Genomic DNA, 19,491 nt, shown 5'->3' with positions numbered 1-19,491 from the left:
TAGTGACTATGTATGGGAAGTGAAGTTGCAATGTACAGCATTAAACAATACGTGTTGTGGCTATATTTGTGACCTTCACATTTTAAATGAACAAAAACAACACACACAAAAACTGAAATGCCACTAAGGAATTCGCAGACGCTTTACTACAGATGACCTTTTATTAATTGACAGAGGAATTCTTAACAAGGAAACGTGTATATCTAGTGCTGCGATTGGCTGATTGAGATGTTACGACGCTCCTGAAAGCCCAATGGTGAGATGCCACACTCTGGTTACTCTCAGCAGCTCCGGGTTTGGGCGTCCGTGCCGCTTCAGCTTTCTTTTTTTCCTTGTCTGCGCGGTGCCGTTATCGCCGGGCCTGAACTTGCGTAGTCCGGATAAGTAGCCAGCAAATTTGTTGTCAGCAGTTAACATACTCTGTTCTGCAGACACACGCACGGCTTCCATTATGTTGGGTTTCTTATTTTTCGCTTTTCTTGCTGGAGTTGCGCGTGCTAGTGATGTACTTGAGTTCACAGATGACGATTTTGACAGCAAGATTGGAGACCACGAATTAATCCTCGTAGAATTTTTTGCACCCTGGTACGTGTGTAATGCTTGCACGATTAATCGTAAACTTTAAGTCCATGCAAACAAGGGGAGGTTATCCGTTAGTTAGTCTAACGCAGAAACGATAGATATTGATTAGCCAGATAGGGAGCATAGCGCTAGCTAGCATAAACTGTCGTGTAGGTGGTAGTTAGTTAATGTTAGGCCAAGTCTTTACCTGCGCAGCCTGTTTAAAACCTTAGTTTCAGTTTCAGTCCTTTCTTGCTAGCAGGTTAGCTAGCCATCTGCTTTATCTGTATTTATGAAAATGAACTCATTGTTAAACCGAGTGCTAAGTTGCGAGCACGGTTTAATCACTTTCGAGCCTCATGTATGCTGTTTGCTTAAGGTACAAAACCAGCTTGTCATGCGTAGCATTAACTGAATAATGGGTTAAGTGCTACAGCGCTAGCTAGCCTTGCTAGAGAGATGGGTAATGTTGGTCCGCAAAACTACGATAGCTAGGTTAGCTGCTTGTAATTGGTACTCAGTTTATTAACAGCTAACTTATATAATCTCCTTAAATAGCTAATGTTCTATTATACTTTAGCTTGAGTCTAAACGTTCAAGTACTGTACTAATGCGTATAGATAGCTGCTAGTTAAACTTTTGTGCAAGTAGCTAACCTAGCTATCAACCCAGATACATTTTCTCGCCAGATTCTAGAATCTCGGTAGTTGAGTTTAAATGGTCCTAAATTGATGCACAACATATTTCTTAAATTCAGTGGCAGTTGAGCGCGTTAACCTTACTCCTAGTACGTTTATCATTTTGGCAGGTTATGTTGGTTGGTAGCTAACTAGTTAATGTTACGAGCTAAATCGCAGTTCATTGTCGTTTTAGGGAGGAAACGTTAAAGAAGGATGTTTGCCCCCTCCTTCGTTGTAATGTGCCGATTGGACGTTGAAGTTTTGTTGTCCGACTCTGATTGGTTATTGCTAGTTACACGTAGTGCAGCAGAAAAATGAAGCAAATTAGACAGAAGAACTTGTCAACGAGCTGATAAGATGGCAGGGGGTTGTTTTGTGTATTTTTGTACTGTGGGGTTTTTTTTTTATATGCTCTTTTAATATACCATTCATATTTGCCATTTTTATATGGCCACTGTACATGGACAGCAAAAAGAAGTCCTGTATTTGATAATTTTATATAGGTATCAACTAAAGTCCACATTTGAAATGTTAACTGTTTTTAATGACTGTCATTTATTAGGTGTGGCCACTGTAAAAAACTTGCTCCAGAGTATGAGATTGCTGCTACTCGCTTGAAAGGCACTGTCGCACTTGCCAAGGTAAAATTGTTCAGCTTCATGTTTGCTACATGCAATACTATCAATGTGCAATAATTAGTAGTAGTAGTAGTAGTAGTAGTAGTAGTCGTCGTAGTAATAACAATAAAACTAGACTTGTATAGTGCTTTTTACACACCCAAGGCTGCTTTTCACTTTCAAGAAGGGAAAGGGTGTGGGTTTCTTTTCTTTTTTACACTATAACTTCTTGTAAGTTCTATAAATATATATATTTTCATGATCTGAAGTTCAAATCTCAGCTCTCCATTTGGTCGTAGTTAGAATAGGATTAGGTCAAGTTAAAAACACTGTAGTTAATGTTGTATCTGGCTTGATTTAGGTGGACTGCACTGCCAACACCAATGTGTGCAGCAAGTATGGTGTAAGTGGCTATCCAACCTTGAAAATTTTCAGAGATGGGGAGGACTCTGGTTCATATGATGGTCCAAGAACTGCAGGTATTTTTTTTTTCTTTCTTTCCTGCTTTCTCATGCTTTGTAAGAGTTTCCGCTTGTTCTGTCAAACACATTTTGCTTTAAATAGTTTACTTTAACAATGACTGCTTATGTGCACAAAGTGTATGGTTAAATACTAATGCCATTCACAATATACAGCTATAATAATGAAATGCCTCAATGCCCTGTTCATAACCAGTCTGGCAAACTACCACTTATTCAGGTTGTCATGCCTCCCTGTTTTATTGATCTTTTGGTAAAATTGGCAATGGAGACATGAGTGCCATGTTAATACATAATGGCCCGATGGGGTGCTCACCAGTAACTATAGTACCTGCTTTTACTACTATTTCTATCTCTTTATTCTATAGATGGGATTGTTAGCCATCTTAAAAAGCAGGCAGGCCCAGCCTCTGTGGAGCTCAAAACTGCAGAAGAATTTGAGAAGTTCATTGGTGACCATGATCCCAGTGTTGTGGGTGAGGATATTCAGAGATTGTTTTTGTTATTGGTGTTTAATTCTTGTTTTTCCATAGGAAAAAGTATATAGCCTGATGGTCTGTATTAAATTGCACTGAATCTTATCTTTAGGCTTCTTTGCTGATGCTGGAAGTGCTGCCCAGAGTGAGTTCCTGAAGGCAGCCAGTGCACTGAGAGAGTCATATCGCTTTGCTCACACTAACCTGGAGGATCATCTGAAGAAACATGACATTGAGGGAGAGTAAGTGGGACGTCATGCTGCATTTTTGCATCGCCTCTTCCAGTCATACGATTAGTGTTAAGTTATGAACATGGTAACATGGTATATGCATTCTTTTTCGTTTACTTTTTTAAATATTTTAACACCTTTTTATTTCAGGGCTGTTGTTCTGTTCCGGCCACCTCACCTCAATAACAAATTTGAAGAGAGCAGCGTTAAGTTTGGTGAGGACAAATTTACTAGCCCCAAGATAAAGAGGTTTATTCAGGACAATGTGTAAGTCAGCTCCCTTAAGCATGGTCCACTTTACGAGACTAGTTCATTTAAAGGATATCAATTATAGCTGCTTTCAATGTTTTTTGTATTGTTTGCCCCACCACTTTGTGTGGTAGGTTTGGAATGTGCCCCCACATGACTGATGACAACAAAGACCAGCTGAAAGGCAAAGATTTGATGGTGGCTTATTATGAAGTGGACTATGATAAAAACCCCAAGGGCTCCAACTACTGGAGGAACAGGTAGGGCTTCCTGTTTGGTGTGCTGCTGAACTATGGTACCCGTGTACTAAGGGAGGTCTTCCCATAACCTGACCAAGGAGACTGTTTTAAAGGTAATGAAGCAAGTTACGTAAGCTACATTGAGGTGCATTGAAGCTGTTAACATGGGGTGGGTAGAGAGAAATAACCTTGTTTGTCATAGCAGTGTTTTTGGCAGGTGAGCATACAGATGCATTTGGTAATATTCATCTCTCATCACCTTAAATGGTGGTATGGTCAGAAAGAATGCTTGCATTTACAAGTAATTTTGATCAGTTGACTATTTTTTTTTTTTTTAATTTTAAATAAAAAAGTAGTTCTATTTATAAATCAATTTAACCCTCATCCACAGTATTTGGTGGAGCATTCTTTTGTCTCGTTAACCTCCAAGTGTTTTCAGTAAGTTCTGACGAGCCTCTCCCAGCTCTCTCATGGAATCTTTGCCTATTCCTCTCATGCAAAAGGTACTAAGCTAGCTAACAGGTTTGATGGCTCCCAGGTTGCAAATACTTTCTTTAAATCCCACCAAAATATTTCTGAGATTTAAATCTGAACGATGAGAAGGCCACTCTAGGACATCCCAGAACTAGATCCTTAACCAAGCTTTAGTTGACTAGAAGTGTGTTTGGGATCAGTGTTTTGCTGATGGATTGAACTCCATCACCAAGTTTCAAATTCATTACAGCAGGCATAACATTCCTCCTCAAAATGGCTTGGTTTTCCTGGGAATCCATAATGGAAGTTACATGGTCAGGATTGCCAGTTCCTGCAGCAGAACACCATCCACATCACTGACCCACCTAGAATTATTCTGTTCGTAAACCTTGCCTTTTCTTGCCCCAGACAAACCAGTAATCCATATGGCCAAACAGTTGCACTGTTTCGTCACTCCATAGAACTGTCCCAAAACTCATATTTCAGTTAATCATTGTGCTTCTTGATCAGGAGTAGCATACATTGTAGAGTCCAGCCATGAAGGCGCTAGTTGTGATCATCTTATGGTTGGCACCAACACATGTTGCAGCCTTCATTAGGTCATCATGTAAGGTTTTTGTAGCAAGGTCTTTATTGCCCTGATGAGATGGCTATGAGATGAAGGTTTTTTTTGTTTGTTTGTTTTTTTGTTCACTTGCTCTGTCCCTACTGTCTTAGGTAGTGTTGAAATGTTTCCGATTGCAACTGTAGGTGCAATTCCTGACTGTCATTTGGTCTGCATATAGGGTCATGAAGGTGGCCAAGAGCTTCCTGGACCAGGGGAAGAAGCTGAGCTTTGCCGTGGCCAATAAGAACAGCTTCAGCCATGATGTGTCAGAATTGGGCCTGGATGCCAGCAGTGGAGAGCTACCCGTTGTCGGCATCCGAACCAGCAAAGGAGACAAATACGTGATGCAGGAGGAATTCTCGTAAGTGATGCATAATCCTGCAGCTAAGGCTGTGGCCAGTTATCTTAGGAGTTTTGCTCTAAACATGTCGATGTTGTGAAAAATTAGTCATGACTGGCTTATATCCTTGATGGGAGAATTGGAAGAATGGGACACTGACTGTCCATCATGCATGCATTAAATCACTTCCTTGCCACTGTGACCTGATTGAAACTGAGCTTGTTTACTTTGGACAACAGCTGCTGTAGTGATTTGTTTCCTTCATGGAAACTATACTATGGAATATTTGTATGTTGTGTAGGCGCGATGGGAAGGCCCTGGAGAGATTTCTGCAGGATTATTTTGATGGAAAACTTAAGCGCTACCTGAAGTCTGAACCCATTCCTGAGAACAACGATGGCCCAGTCAAAGTAAATCTACAAACATGTGCCATGATGCGTTATGTTGTGTGGGGGTTTTTTTTTGGGGGGGGGGGGGGGGGTTGGTTGTTGTTTTTCTTTAAATTCATAAGTCTGCTCTCATTGGATTTACTCCAAACTCTCACTCTTTAGGTTGTTGTGGCTGAGAACTTTGACTCCCTTGTGAATGATGACAGTAAGGATGTACTGGTTGAGTTCTATGCCCCTTGGTGTGGACACTGCAAAAGCCTGGAGCCGAAATACAAAGAACTGGGTGAGAAGGTGAGTATTACAACCTGCATATCAAACATCAGATTAAATAAGTAACAGTGGTGTTTGTAATCCAATCAACATTAAGTACTTATGCAGGCCCAAAAGCTATGGTCACATGTTAAAGTACTACAGATCAACTTTAAATAGTTGTGAAGAACTTGATGTGTATAGTTTTAGTTTATTTGTAGGTTTTTTTTGTAGGATTTTTCTTTTCTTCCCCCCCCCCCACCGCCCAAATTAAGTGACTATCCATATTTGTCCATCTTGCAGCTCTCCGGTGATCCAAACATTGTCATTGCCAAGATGGATGCCACAGCTAATGACGTACCATCCCCGTATGAAGTTAGAGGGTATGTGTCCAATGTGCACTGTACAGCTTTGAGTGTATGCTTCTCAGGTGTCTTCCTTGGAAAGGTTTAACCTGGCTTGCTCTTTTTGTTTCAGATTCCCCACCATCTATTTCTCTCCAGCTGGACAGAAACAGAATCCAAAGAGATACGAGGTCTGCCAATTTTGGCTAACTGTTCATGTTTTACTGTGTTTTGGTGAATGAGTGGTATTTATAGTTGTGTTAAACAGAGCATTGCTCACCTGCTGATGTTTGATCAGGCTTCACTTGTTTGCATTTTAGGGAGGTCGTGAAGTCAGTGACTTTATTTCCTATCTGAAGAAGGAAGCAAGTAACCCTCTGGTGGTAAAGGATGCAGAAGAGACAAAGAAAAAGAAGAAGAAGAAGGATGATAAGTCAGAGTTATAAGTGGTCAAAACCCAAGAATTCTAATGAGGGGATCATGTAGGGGAGCTAAATTATATTCCAACTTTAGTGAACATCAGAATGCTCTGACACAACGTTGGCTCTCTTGGCTCAGCTGCTCTGGGGGACACTGTGGAAAGTTGTGGTGGCCAGACCTCTGTGAGATTGGATAATATGGAAGAGGTACACTGTGGTCAGACCGAGGAGTTTTGGTTTTTTGTTTTGTTTTGTTTTTGTTTTTTTTTTGCCCCCCTCACTGTACCACAAAGAGGCACTTAGATTTTCAGACCAATTTCCGTCACATTTGCTTTCTCTTGGAAATGGGGTAGGGGTTTGAAGTAGGGGTTTTGTTTTTGTTTTGATTTTTTGTACCATCTCATTTTGTACATTTGGAAAGATTGTGAAATAAAGGCCCACTAAACCAAGAACTGTGGTGGTTGGTCTTTTAATAATAATTTCTTAGTCACCATTCCACAGTAGTACTTAAGTATTTTACCAGTTCTTGCACCTTCTTATAAGAACAAGTCTTTGTCTTGAAGCTTAAATTGAATCATAGGGGACACAAGCAACACTAAGGGAAACTAAGCTTAGTCCACTGGGTATCTATCAAGCATGTTTTAAACTGCTTTAGGTTTGAACTTCAGTCATTGTTTTATCTTCAGGTTCTACAGGTGCCTGCAGAGTGCTGAGGTTTAACCAGCAAAGGGCCTAACCTAGTAGAAGAGATGTGCAATATTTAGTAAAGCAAGCTCAGCCACCTGCTGTTTCTTAAGTTTTGTCCTATTACTATATATTCAGGAAACATCCATTATCTGTCTGTTTTTGTAATGGAGAGCAGCACATGAGAAGACAAATGGGTGGTTGTAGGGTTTTTTGTTTGTCTTGTCAGTATACTTCTTCACTGTATGTCTGGTCAGAAAGACTGATGACCGCTGACTGACATTGATGTGCATGTGTTGTGTGTAATCAAATTTATCTGGTGTATTTGATGTGTGTATCTTGGTGATTTGGCAACTAGATTTTGTGATTGTGGATAACTTGGTTGCCACTGTAAATGTCATTTAGAAAAACCCAAGTGAGTTTTTCTCCTATTTTGATCTTGCACATTGCTTTATCATCAAAGTAGTAGTGTATTTTGTTTGTTACTGTATTTCCTATGCACACCTCACCATCCTCTTTGTCTCTTCTGAGCGGCAAGTGTTGTACTCCTTCCTGCTGCTTTATATGACACCGATGCATGATTGCAAAATGTTGATCCTGTTGTGGTCCCTCCTGCACTCCAGGCCAGCCTGAAACGAAGCCAGTGCTTTTTCCTGATGTAACATCTTTGGATTATCCCTCCTATCCTCTGTTTGATGGCAACGTTGTGCTTTTCAAATTCATATCTACTCTCTAGTGTTGCCTGGAAGAGGATGGGTTCTCCCAGCTCCTCTTATATGCACTGCTGCTGTCTTTTGTTAAGGGTCAGTTCACTATTCCCAGCAGCTTCCGGTAGGTGGCAGTATAACCCAGAACATTACACGTGTGGTTTTCTAATGAATATGAATGGAAAATCTCAGATGACATCACAAACTTAACAGTATAAATCACACCCATTTAACAGATTACATCCCACCCATAACAGACTTTGAGCCATACATATTCAATTTTATTAACAAATATCATTACTTCTCTTGAGGCCTCATGTACAACACCTAGGTGTATGTTTGCTTCAATATCTGCCAGGCACTTTTGTAAAGCTTATAGCCAAAACGAGAGTGAAAAAAATGGGTGAAAACAGCAAATAAAGCAGTATGTCGTCAATTTAAAAAGCATTCAAAAAGTGTATTTCAGAAAGAGAGGTTTAATAACAATGCTGCCTGTATTAGTCTATCTGGCATGATACTAGGTGGGCACTGTGTGTGTGTGTGTGTAGAAACATGGAACTTGATCAAGAGTTTTAGAACACGCCTGCACTGCACACTAGACCTTTTTTTTTTTCATAAAACAGTGATCTCTGCAGTAAAGCAGATCTTAATTTTTGCGAAGCAAAAGCTAACAAACTTTGGTCCCTTTTAGCACTTACATGAATCAACAACAGTTCAATTACGACAGTTATATCACAATTCACTTCACCTACAACCGTTTAGTCATGTAAACCTTTAGAGAGAAAACTGTTCTCTTTCTCTTCTACTGTTTCACACATTCATTCAAACATAGCCGCTGCTAGTCCAGTTTGTCTGTAGCTCTCAGCCACTTGTCTTGAGTGCTGGATTTTGGCTGAAAGGGCCTCAAATACATCATTGTGATCCTGGGCAGTGGCAGTCCTGTAGATGAACACCCCCAGTGCCTCCAAGCCCCTCATCCCGAGGTTGACACCACAACCTTTCAACAAATATTCGTAATATGTTACACACACATCAGAAACATTCACAGCAGTAAATACTTCTGTGTAATATATTAACTATGTAACAGTCTATTTTTAAGAGACAAACGGAGCCTGATTTAACCTGGAAAAAATTCCCAGCAGTCTGGAAACTTCCAAATTTCTAAACATCAAGATTTTGGCAGTTAGTCTCCAAAATGGCAAATGAAAGGTTGAAGCATTTTAAGCAACATCAAAAGTTAAAGCTGTGGCATTCATTACTAGGTAGATATGCATACAGTATGTCTCATCCAAATGTCATATATGCCATGAAGACAGAGAATCTTAGACACATAGACATACATTATATGGCAACAAATATATGGGCACCTCACCATCACACACACACTCGAGCTTGTTGGACAGCCCATTCCAAAAACCATGGATATTACTACTATATTACACTCCTCTATTTTTGGATGCTTTATCATTACCAACACCCTTCAATTGAACTAAGGAATCCAGCCCGAATCTTGAAAAACAGCCCCAGACCACTATCCCTCCCCCACCAAATGATTGGCACTATTCCAGTAGGTAGCGCTCTCCTGGCATCCACCAAACCCTCAAATCCTCACAGACTGCCACACAGTAAAGTGTGATTCATCACTAAAGCGAACACCTCTCCACTGCTCCAGAGTTCAATGGCAGTGGGCTTTGCACCAGTGCAGCCAATGCTTGACATTTTTCACAGTGGTCTTAGGGTTATATGCAGCTGCTCGGCCATGGACATTGTGAAATTTTTCCACGCTTCAGCACTTTGTGTGCTCGCTGTATGAGTGTGCGTTCTACCGCTTTGTGGCTTAGCTGTTATTGCTCCTAGACACTTCTGTTCACAATAATAGCACTTACAGCTGAGCGAGGCAAATCTAGCAGGGCAGAACTTTCAACATTTGACATGGTACTGATGGCATCCTATGACAGTGTCAATTGCATTGTTATGTGCATTGATTTTACACACCTAATGGCAAGAGCTGTGCTCACTAATAACACCTGAGCTCACTAATTAGTAAGGGTGTCTGCATGGTCAGATAGCCCAGTAAATGGTAGCTACTCACCAGTGTCAAAGTTGAGCATGCGGGCAGCCTCTCCCTCCACTGTGACAGCCACGTTGTCACCCTCGATGTAAGCAGCACTGGCACGGCGGTGAGACAGCATGATCTCAAAGAGCTTGCGGCTGCACTGCACGCGGTGCAGGGTGAGCTCGCTCAGGCGAGGCTCGATGTCCATTTTGTAGGCGTTGAACGACTGGTGGAAGATGTTCTTCATGATCTGAAACAGAGAGGTTCAGTGGGGAAAAGCTTAGGCAGGTTGGGGAGAACTGTTTCTGTGCGTGTATGCATGTGCAATGTTTTAATGTTACCAAAGACCTCTCAGTTTCAGATTTATGTTAATAGTCTACTCATAGTCATGTCCAAAGGAAAGCATGACTATGCAATCATGTAAAATGTAGAAGTCTAACTAACAAGATGTATAGTATTCCATGTGTGATCTAACTTCACAAAAACATACATATTTACATAAGCCCTCAATCAGTATGTCTATACATACACACACACACAAACCTACAAAGAAGCAAATAAATGCCACATGCTCTGCTGACTCACATCCTTGCCCCCACCATCCTCCTATGGTGTCTTAGTAACGTCTCCCCTATGCTCTGCATCCAGCTCTCTCTCACACACACACATACATACACACACAGATTCTCCATTGCTGTAACCAGGTAACAGCATGCGTCTCAGTGAATGACGTGCTCTGTCACACTAACTGTGCACTGTGACGCCACTCATATTAAACCTTCTTACTCTTTCCCTCCCTCTCTCTCACTCATTCTTTCTCTCTCTCCCTCTCACATTTGCTCTTTCTCTCTCTCACTCCATCCTTTCTCCACCCACATATTCACTCTATCCTTTGCTACTTTCCTCCATGTATAACCTATGGACTAGTGAGTGATTTCACAAAAATTGAATGTCCTTCCATCAGTCTTCATCTTAACCACCACCATTACCTTATCGGTGTGTCTCTCTCAGTTTTGTTCCCTGCCAGAAAGGCTTTTAATGCTTTAGAATTAGTGGTATGTATTAACTGGTTTATATAGATTTGAATGCTAGTACCTTAACTTATGGAGTTGATAAAGTGGAATTTGAATTTCAATTAAATTTAGTTTTGAAACCTACAATATAGCATACTGTTAGAGTACACAGTTAGAATGTAGATTGCACACAGAGGTACCAGTTGAATACAGTCCACACATATGGAAGTAGCTGCAGTAGTTTGCCACAGGAGTTATTAAAGGAGTTAGTGATCTTCCCAGCACTACTCAGCAGTCCCTGAGGGACAGTGAGTGGGCGTCAGATTCATCTTACAGAACAACAGAGCACCTCCGTCAGACGTGCTGCCCCACAGCTCAAAGCACAAGCACAGGATAGCACAGCACAGCCATTAGACATGCTCCCCACATCTTATATATATATATATATATATATATATATATATATAATAATTAGGCTTGACAAATTTTATGTTCATTATAGTCACAGAACAAACCTAATTGTATAAGATGTACTACAAAAATACATCTTATATAATTCAATTCTGTGACTATATTGGATAATCACTCAACTTTTTAGGAGGAGCTCTGACTTACTTTACTGATAACAATAATGAATAAATAAAAGGAAGAAGTGAGTTAAAATTATGCTGAACACTGGCAAAGTTCATCTTTCAATGTGCTTTAAAGTTGCTCTGTAAAGCTGAAGTATACTGGGATTCGTAAGCCTCATACTATGGAGTTGGCTGTGTGGCGCAGGAAACGCATCATCTTCGAGTCGGCGGATGTGCAGGCCAGCGCCATGTAGCGGTTCCGGAAAGTTCCATAGATCTTCAGGTGGAAGCCTGGCTTAGCTGCAGCTTGAGAATAGTTGCGAGGTTCTTTAACAGCGTCAATGCCATATGCTGACAGGTCAAAGTACAAGCTATGAGCTCTGATCTCTGGAGTGGGGACCTGCAGAGGACAAAAGAAATACAAAACACTGATTGCTGACTATACAAACACCTACTGTTCTCTTAACCCATATGCAGCTGTCATTCTGGCTTTCTCCTAGTCAGGGTACTCTATATGACTGTGATAGATAGGGGAGCTCACAGTTCACCCTCCTCTACCTGGGTCTGCAAGCACCAGCTTCTGTCTGCCCTCCCGTCTAATCATGTCAGTGTTGGTCTCTGTTTTATCTCAACATAAAGTAATGTCACATGGACAATTAAATCACAAACGACTTGAGGCATTTGTTCACATGAATTTGCATCAATGACATTGTTTTATATATTTAGAACAGTAAATGGCAGTTTTGCTCTTTATTGTTCATTTTGTTTGTCTCTTCTGCTTCTGTCAAGCGGGGGCAGTTGGCAGACTAATAAAATCGCTGTTTCTGACTCTGTCCCACCAAAATGTTTTGTACTGATGCAATAAAGTGCGTAAATCGTATTTCCTTTGTAAGGCTAATCCTATTTCTTTTGTAAGGCATGATGTACTGTGCAAGCAGGCCCAAGTTGCTAAGTGCAGAAATCTCAGCGCAGTATGACCAAACCAGGCCACATATCAGCAGGAACAAACACCAGGAAATGAAACTCTATGATCTTCATGAACCTTTGACCTCAGATAACACCTAGCTGTCTCCTTGCAAACACAGACACACAAACCCAAACTCACTTTTAGTCCTGCTATGTTGTCTCTGGGTATATATTCCAGCAGGATCCAACACCAATTGATTTCAGTTAGACTGTCTCTTTGCTAAGAAGTTTAGCTTATTGCTAAAATCAGGTTGCGTTTCTCACTGTTCAGACAACAAAGATGCACTGTAACTCACAATTTGTCAGGTGTGTTTCTGTAACAGTTACTTGGTGCTCAACTACACAAATCATATCTGTGAAAGCCCTTCTTTGCATGTGACTGCTTTCTATTTTTGTGTGTAACCCCACTGCCGTCACTGACCGTTAAACAGCCTGCATTTCTCTGCCAACCCAGAGTCACTAGCAGCGTGCAGCTGCAGCAGCTGGACCAGGTCTCGATTGTTATCAAGCCAAAAGCAATAAACAATTTCAAACTCAAAAACCCCGATGCCACCAAAAACCTGAGTAGTTTGACATTCTGAATTGCAAGCTATTAAGTGCAGGAGATGCAAGATAAGTGTAAGATATTACGCAGAGTGTAGAGAAGCTGTTCCGTGGTATTTTGGATGAAGAACCTTAAATGCCTCACAACTGGTCCTCTGTTTTATTACCTAGCACTGATCTGTGGGTTACAGCGGTAAGATATGAAAAGAAATTGAATAGGGGGGGTGCACTTATGTGATCATGTTGTCCAACAAAAGCCTTTTCTAAAGAAAAGCGCCCTCAAACCATGGAGGAAATGGACTGCAATGCTGTAAGCTCTATCAGCTGACGCAGGTACAGGACCCTCCGGCTGGCTCCTCTCTCCTGCGTCATCACTGTTTACGTCTCTCAGAAAGGTGCTTATTATTCATTATGGCTGATTAGCTTACCACTGGTGCACATGACAAGGGCCTACAATGGGCCTGAGAACCCTGGCTCATGCGCAACTTCCGACAGCACCAAGATAAAGCACACAACATCATTCATTCAAACTAATGAATGGGCAGGGTCAGAGAAAAAAGACAGGGGTCCTTGAACAGAGATAACAGATTAACACTAGAGTCAAGCAGAAAAAGAAAGAAATGGGTATACACATAGTGAGACTTGTATTCCAGAAATGTTGTGAGCTACAAATCTGTTGGAATTATAAGACTATGCAAGTAACTAACTGATATTTAAAATTATTGCTCTTTGCTCTTGATTTGAAACTAGACTCTCCCCCAACCAACTATAGTATTAAAAAAAGACTGATGGCCAGATTGTGACTGTGATAACCTCTAAGTGTCATCTTATTGTGACTGTGATAACCTCTAAGTGTCATCTTATTGTGACTGTAATAACCTCTGTCATCTTATTGTGACTGTAATAACCTCTAAGTGTCATCTTATTGTGACTGAAATAACCTCTAAGTGTCCTCTTATTGTGACTGAAATAACCTCTAAGTGTCCTCTTGTGAGCTTTCCTATAACCCTCCCCCTACACCTTTAACTGGACCTCAACATTATTGAAACTGCTAGAGTATTCAGACCAATGCCACCATCAAACTTGTTTTTCTACAATGCTTTTTTTTCACAGGTATTTTTTGCAGACCTGGCCCTGCATGTCATGTCCACTACAGAGGACAATGATAAAATTGCCTTCCTCTGCTATGATAAGGGATTTTAAAACCAACCTGTCTCTGGTCCAGTCTCTCAATGGTGGCATTAGCTCCATAGGCATGGCATGACTCAACGATGTACTCTGAGCTAATGCCCAACACTGAGCAGGAGTCCCCACAAGAGCCGTCAGCCACGACAATGACTCGGGGCCACTCTCCACTTGGGATCCTTCGCAGATACTCATCCGTAAACTCGTGGGTGAGAAAAAGGCGGACAGAGAGATAGAGAGATAGGGAGAACAAAAGAGGGAGAGAGGGTGAAAGAGAGAGTGAGAGAGAGAGGGTTTGGTTATGTTTATGTTAGGCTTAAGGTTTTATATATACATATTTGTACCATGATAAATATTAAAGGGAAATCTCAGTTTCCAACTCTTTTATTTTCCATATGTTTAGAGTTACCTCTTCTTTTATAACGTTGGACTTCACTGCCGTTGATTAAGCAACACTGGAATATGTGCTGGTATATTAATGTTCTTTGTTATAAATAATATCCTTTCTGTAAAAAAGGTATAATTTGGTACTCAAATTAGGGTTCCATCTTAAAGCCATTCTCCACAGAAAGGAAAAACTCTGATGTTATGATAGGAATAGTTAAATAAATGAATAAATACATGAATAAGTAAATTCTACAAACAAGCCGTGGGAAAGAAAAGCTCAAAGTTAACACAAAAGATCTTTGACATACTTATTCTGAATACACAACATGAATTAGAAGAATAGACAGGGAGCGAGTTAAAAGCACAGCTAATCACAAGAAACTAATATCTGCGCAGCAGCATATTGTAGCTGGGTTTGGCTCCACCGCAGTCTAATCCCCACTCGCTGAGCCAGACTGACATCTCGTCACCTGAAACGCTACTAAATCAAATCAAATTCAGTTTTGTTTTGTCTTGTTGGCCTTGAGATTGCCAGTGTGTCTGGTTACATCAAAGAGGCCTACAAAGATAAATATAAGCAGACAGTCTGAATTCTAACAATGCGCCGTGCAATCTTGCCAATGGCATAAGTCTATATAAATCAATCAATCAATCAATCAATCAATCAATCAATAATATTATGGTGAAATAATGTTCCTGTCCAAATGCTGCTAGACCACAGTAAACCAGCATCTGTTTGATAAAATGTTTTGCACAGAGACATGTGGAAGCAGTTGCATGTCATGCGCTCTCTGCCCTCATGTCTTTTGTACAGATTCAAAAATAAAAAAATGTTTCCATGAGAGTTTTGAGGTCTCTTTAGGTTTTATGCAGAAGGCCCATTTCAGTGGCAAACTGCAGCAGTGGTCATGGTGGGCCCCTCTTATGCACAGCCACATGAAGATAAGACAGCCAAAGAAACCCAAACAAAGAGGTCAGAGCTAAATATAAAAGCTTCTTCAAGTCCAGACAGGAACAAGCACTTCTGCACCAGACATTGGAAAGTTCTGGGCTTTTATGAAAGAAGAAGCCAGGGAGAGTCGTGGGTCAGCTCCGAGACTCACAAACATACACACATACACAGCACAAGCGCGAGGGAGGGAGGGAGGGAGGGAGAGAGAATGTGAGAGAGAGAAGGGAGGGGGAGGAAGAGGGAGACAGAGCAAGAGAAGTAGGGAGGAATACTGAAGGGGAAATAGTGAATCTATTAAAAGGCTTCATTTCCTTTTGCCTTGGTCCTGCATCAGCACTGTTTCCCAACCTCTGCTAAACTTAATCACCTGTACGCATAGCCCACTACAGCAAATTCATTCTGTTTGCACACTTGCAGTACTGGCTGCTGCTCCATGCCTTGTTAACGAGATTATACAACACAACTCATAAAACATCCGTGAGTCACAGGTGAGCCAGAGATGATTCTACTCAAGTGGTAGTTCTGGTGCTCCTGTCATGATGGATAATGTTGTGTATCCTGCTATGAGAACTGCACCGCTCTTCCCAGCTGGTGGGTCTCCAGGTGTTTCCCCTTCAGAGAGGATCCCTGCAAATTTCCAGAGTTCAAAGCAGGATGCTCTGGATAGATGGCTCTCATCATATGTTCCATATGCACCTAGTTCCCCTTACAATTTTTTCACTTCTTTGTTTAGATTTCATCAATTTTAGAATGTCTTTCACATTCTAATTCTCTGAGCACCAGGCTGCCTCAGGACTGCCTGTATACTTAGGACTTCCTGTACTGCTGCTGTGGGGAATATCAGAGGTCATGGTAGGGGAGTCATGACTGCTTGACATGCAAGTCCACTGGTGCTAGAAGCAAGTTCTTAGTGAAGCAAGCCATCCTTGAATGTACTGCTTTCTGTTACTATAAAATGAACTGATGTAGAGATGTAGAGTTTATGAAGAAACATCTGGTTAGATAGTTCTTCAGTCTGTGTGTCCTGATCAATAATGATAGCATCACAAATAGCAAAAAAATAGTGACTGATAAATTATGCCCATTTAACCCTGTATTGCAGCCTTGTACTGCAGGATTGAATGGCAAATTTGTTCCATTAAGTGTATGTAACTTATGTCAGATGGTCTCACGGAACCAAGTGTATGCTAAGACCTTAAATGGAGTCATACAATAACTGAAGTTTGGGAGAATGAAGACACCTGACAGAGTTTTCATACCCCACTACCTCCTAGTCTACCTCCTGGTCTTTCTCCTATTCTCTACTGAATCTTGTGGAGTTTTGGAGGTTTCATGTTCTTGCATCAGTAGAACCTACCCAGACCTCCAGGCTGAGTTCTCTGAGTTCCCACTTTTCCTACGTTTCACAATTACCCCCCCCCACCCCAATCATAACTGTCAACTGAAGGTGTGGTCTGTGTTCACAAACCCTGTATCTAACCACGGCAACATTAAAAACACAACAGTTTATCAGAAATAGCCATTAATAACAGCAACAAGTATTGTAACGGTCGGTATAATCTGTGTGAAAGTGAAGCATGGCCCTTGGCTTGACATCCAGGCAGCCAGTAAGCAGCTGTGGTGTCCTGAGGTGTCCTGAGGTGTCCTGTGGTGTCCTGAGGGTCAAGCCAGCATCTTTTTCTGTTTCTTCTTCTTTATCTGTCACAGTCTTTCTAATTCTCCCTCACTGCAAATTCTAGCTGTTGCCTAGATGGTTGCCAGGGGTCCAGACAATGGGAATCTTTTTAAAAAGAAAATACAATGCTGTATTGTATGCAAAAACCTTTCAGTTTTTCCAACAAAATTGGTTACATGCTTATATCTAGGATACGTCTGTCCTGAGTGATAGTCCTGAGAGATTATGTCTTGAACACACATTTTTACATTCTGGTATGCTGAACAGAATATTTTCATTGCATCTTGAAATATAAAGTCTTAGCAGAGTCCAGTTTTACTATTTTAATATATAGTGAGCATAAGAGTGAAAAGAGATGTGAACTTGCTCACCTTTGTTCCTAACTGGACTTTCACATCGACCTTCTGCTTCTTCTGCTCCAGGATGCTCAACAGATATTCTTGAAACACTCCAATTTTGGTGAAGAAGTGGTCGTTGTGCCAGCATCCCTCCATGTTATCAAAGTCTACTCCCAAGCCCAGAAGGAATTTGACGCTGCGGGTGTCCAGAGCGATCTGCTGAGGTCTGCAAAGGAGCGCGGTCCTGTAGCGCTCATCCAGCACGGTGAGTTTCAGCACCTTACCGGTGCGAACAGCGACCAGTGCAGCCGTCAGGCCAATAGGACCGGAGCCCACGATCAGAACCGAGATTCTTGCCCGCCATTGTCGGATCCCGTCCAAGCTCACTTTGACGACCACGTACACCACCACTGCTAATAAAGTACTGAGCGCCGTATCATACGCAAGCGTCCGATACTGCTCCTCCATGCTTCTGTTGACATTGTCGCCAGTGTTTTCCACCTTTACCCCGTTCATAACGTGATGTTCATTAAGCACGCAAATACAGAGCTTCACTTCTCTGAGACCTTTCCCATCTTGTTCTGCTGAGGTACAGCTGGAGAGACAAACGCACGAAAAGAGCAGACAACGTGCAAATGCGCTCGCCACCCAGGATCGTCAAATACTCAAATAAACCCGATGAAACACAGCCTAAGATTCTCCCTCTACATCTTAGATTTTTAAAAAATTCGTTTTAAAACTCATAAATACGTTCTCGGCCGTAAAGAATAAACCGATAAAGAAAACAGCGAGGAGCGGAGCACTGCAGATTACCGGTTTAAGTGCCAAACTGACCGTGGAGAGTGTGTGTGCCTGCCTACACTCTGAAAGCCTCACTGACTACAGACACCTCTTTCCCGAGCCTCAATCGGGACAGCACTCCCCCCCCCCCCCAAACTTATGGTGGCCCATCGCAACACATTTGAAGTCAGATATCCTAGGACACCCACAAAGAACACTTGAATTAGCCCTTAAAATGAGACGCAATTCTTATCACGCCGGACTGTACGCATGGTAGCGTGAAGCCCTCGGCACAGCGCTTTTAGTTTGACGAGAGGAACCGGCTTTTGCAACCTGATCCCGATGTATTTTTAGAAACATCTTGCACTTCTCCAAGTTGTTTTCATCCATTATTGAGAAGGATGAGAAGGAGTCAATTTCATGAAATCTCATATATTCGACTTCATCCGACTACTGCCCAGCCAATCACCATACAGTATAAGAATGGATTTTAAAAAAAGAGGGGTTGTGATCTCCATACATCAACTCACTTTATTTGTAAATGAAACCATAACCTTTTGTCGTAAGGGCTAACCGGCTCTATGTTAGATATCCCGTGATCTTAAGAACGCGAGAATATATATACCATGATCAAAACAGTTGTTTTGTGAGTACGTGTGCGTGAGAGAGTGCGAATCCTTGAATGTGTCCACTGATTGACACAAGCCTCTCATTTTCCCACAACCCCGTATACTTCTGAATAGCTTCGGAGAACTGTAGACAATTTCTTATTTTATAACCTTGTAGCCGAGAACTTTCTCTTAGCTACCGTTGCCATGGGTAGCTAGTCCGCACTATTTGACTTGAAGCTGCCGTTGGAATGCTTTGTGGCGGCAGCGACAGAAGGGAGCACTCAAAGATGAAATTGCATTGAAGTGAGTAGCTGAAAGCATGCTGTAGTTTTGGATGGGGTCAGCTGTGCTGTTTTATGGCTGGGAACCACATAGCGTGGTTCACCCAAACAGGAAGAGAGGAGAGCAGGGAAGCAAAGGCATGTTCTCTGCTATTTTAACAAAGGATCAGTGAAATCATTTGTTAAAGTAGCAGCAAAAATCAGGGGAAAAAAAGGAAGAAATTCAGCAAAAAATTGTTTGCTGATGTCTGTAGGTTTCACATACAGGATACGGACTGAAGAAAAAGGGGATATAATTGTCCAGATACACATATTATATATAATAAAGATATTATGAAATCACTCACTCGCATACATAGAAAAACATTCACTCACATGGCACTATCAT

At 41.5% G+C, this 19,491-nt stretch overlaps 2 protein-coding genes across 3 annotated transcripts; one reads left to right on the top strand and one right to left on the bottom strand.

Moving 5' to 3' along the window:
- Positions 1 to 302: 302 nt before the first annotated feature.
- On the top strand, positions 303 to 6,805 carry pdia3 (protein disulfide isomerase family A, member 3). The gene is made up of 13 exons (XM_027022732.2): positions 303 to 585; positions 1,804 to 1,882; positions 2,220 to 2,337; positions 2,706 to 2,813; positions 2,926 to 3,055; positions 3,194 to 3,310; positions 3,427 to 3,552; positions 4,791 to 4,973; positions 5,254 to 5,362; positions 5,504 to 5,632; positions 5,894 to 5,973; positions 6,068 to 6,125; positions 6,255 to 6,805. Exons 1-13 carry the CDS (start codon positions 452 to 454, stop codon positions 6,378 to 6,380), a joined length of 1,497 nt encoding a protein of 498 aa, XP_026878533.1. The 5' UTR covers positions 303 to 451; the 3' UTR covers positions 6,381 to 6,805.
- Positions 6,806 to 8,014: 1,209 nt separating this feature from the next.
- Positions 8,015 to 18,272, bottom strand: si:dkey-234i14.6. Of its 2 annotated transcripts, XM_027022735.2 has the most exons (5): positions 17,465 to 18,272; positions 14,105 to 14,281; positions 11,567 to 11,785; positions 9,837 to 10,050; positions 8,015 to 8,741 (listed from the first exon to the last, which is right to left on the bottom strand). In XM_027022735.2, exons 1-5 carry the CDS (start codon positions 17,945 to 17,947, stop codon positions 8,563 to 8,565), a joined length of 1,272 nt encoding a protein of 423 aa, XP_026878536.2. In that variant the 5' UTR covers positions 17,948 to 18,272; the 3' UTR covers positions 8,015 to 8,562. The 2 variants fall into 2 exon arrangements, with proteins under 2 accessions (XP_026878536.2, XP_026878537.2); XM_027022736.2 differs by lacking the exon at positions 14,105 to 14,281.
- Between the last annotated feature and the right edge of the window lie 1,219 nt (positions 18,273 to 19,491).

This window comes from Electrophorus electricus, chromosome 12, assembly GCF_013358815.1.
Source record: "Electrophorus electricus isolate fEleEle1 chromosome 12, fEleEle1.pri, whole genome shotgun sequence".
NCBI classification, from domain to species: domain Eukaryota; kingdom Metazoa; phylum Chordata; class Actinopteri; order Gymnotiformes; family Gymnotidae; genus Electrophorus; species Electrophorus electricus.
The sequence above is the reverse complement of the archived record's forward strand: the minus strand, read 5'-3'. Positions and strand labels throughout refer to the sequence as shown.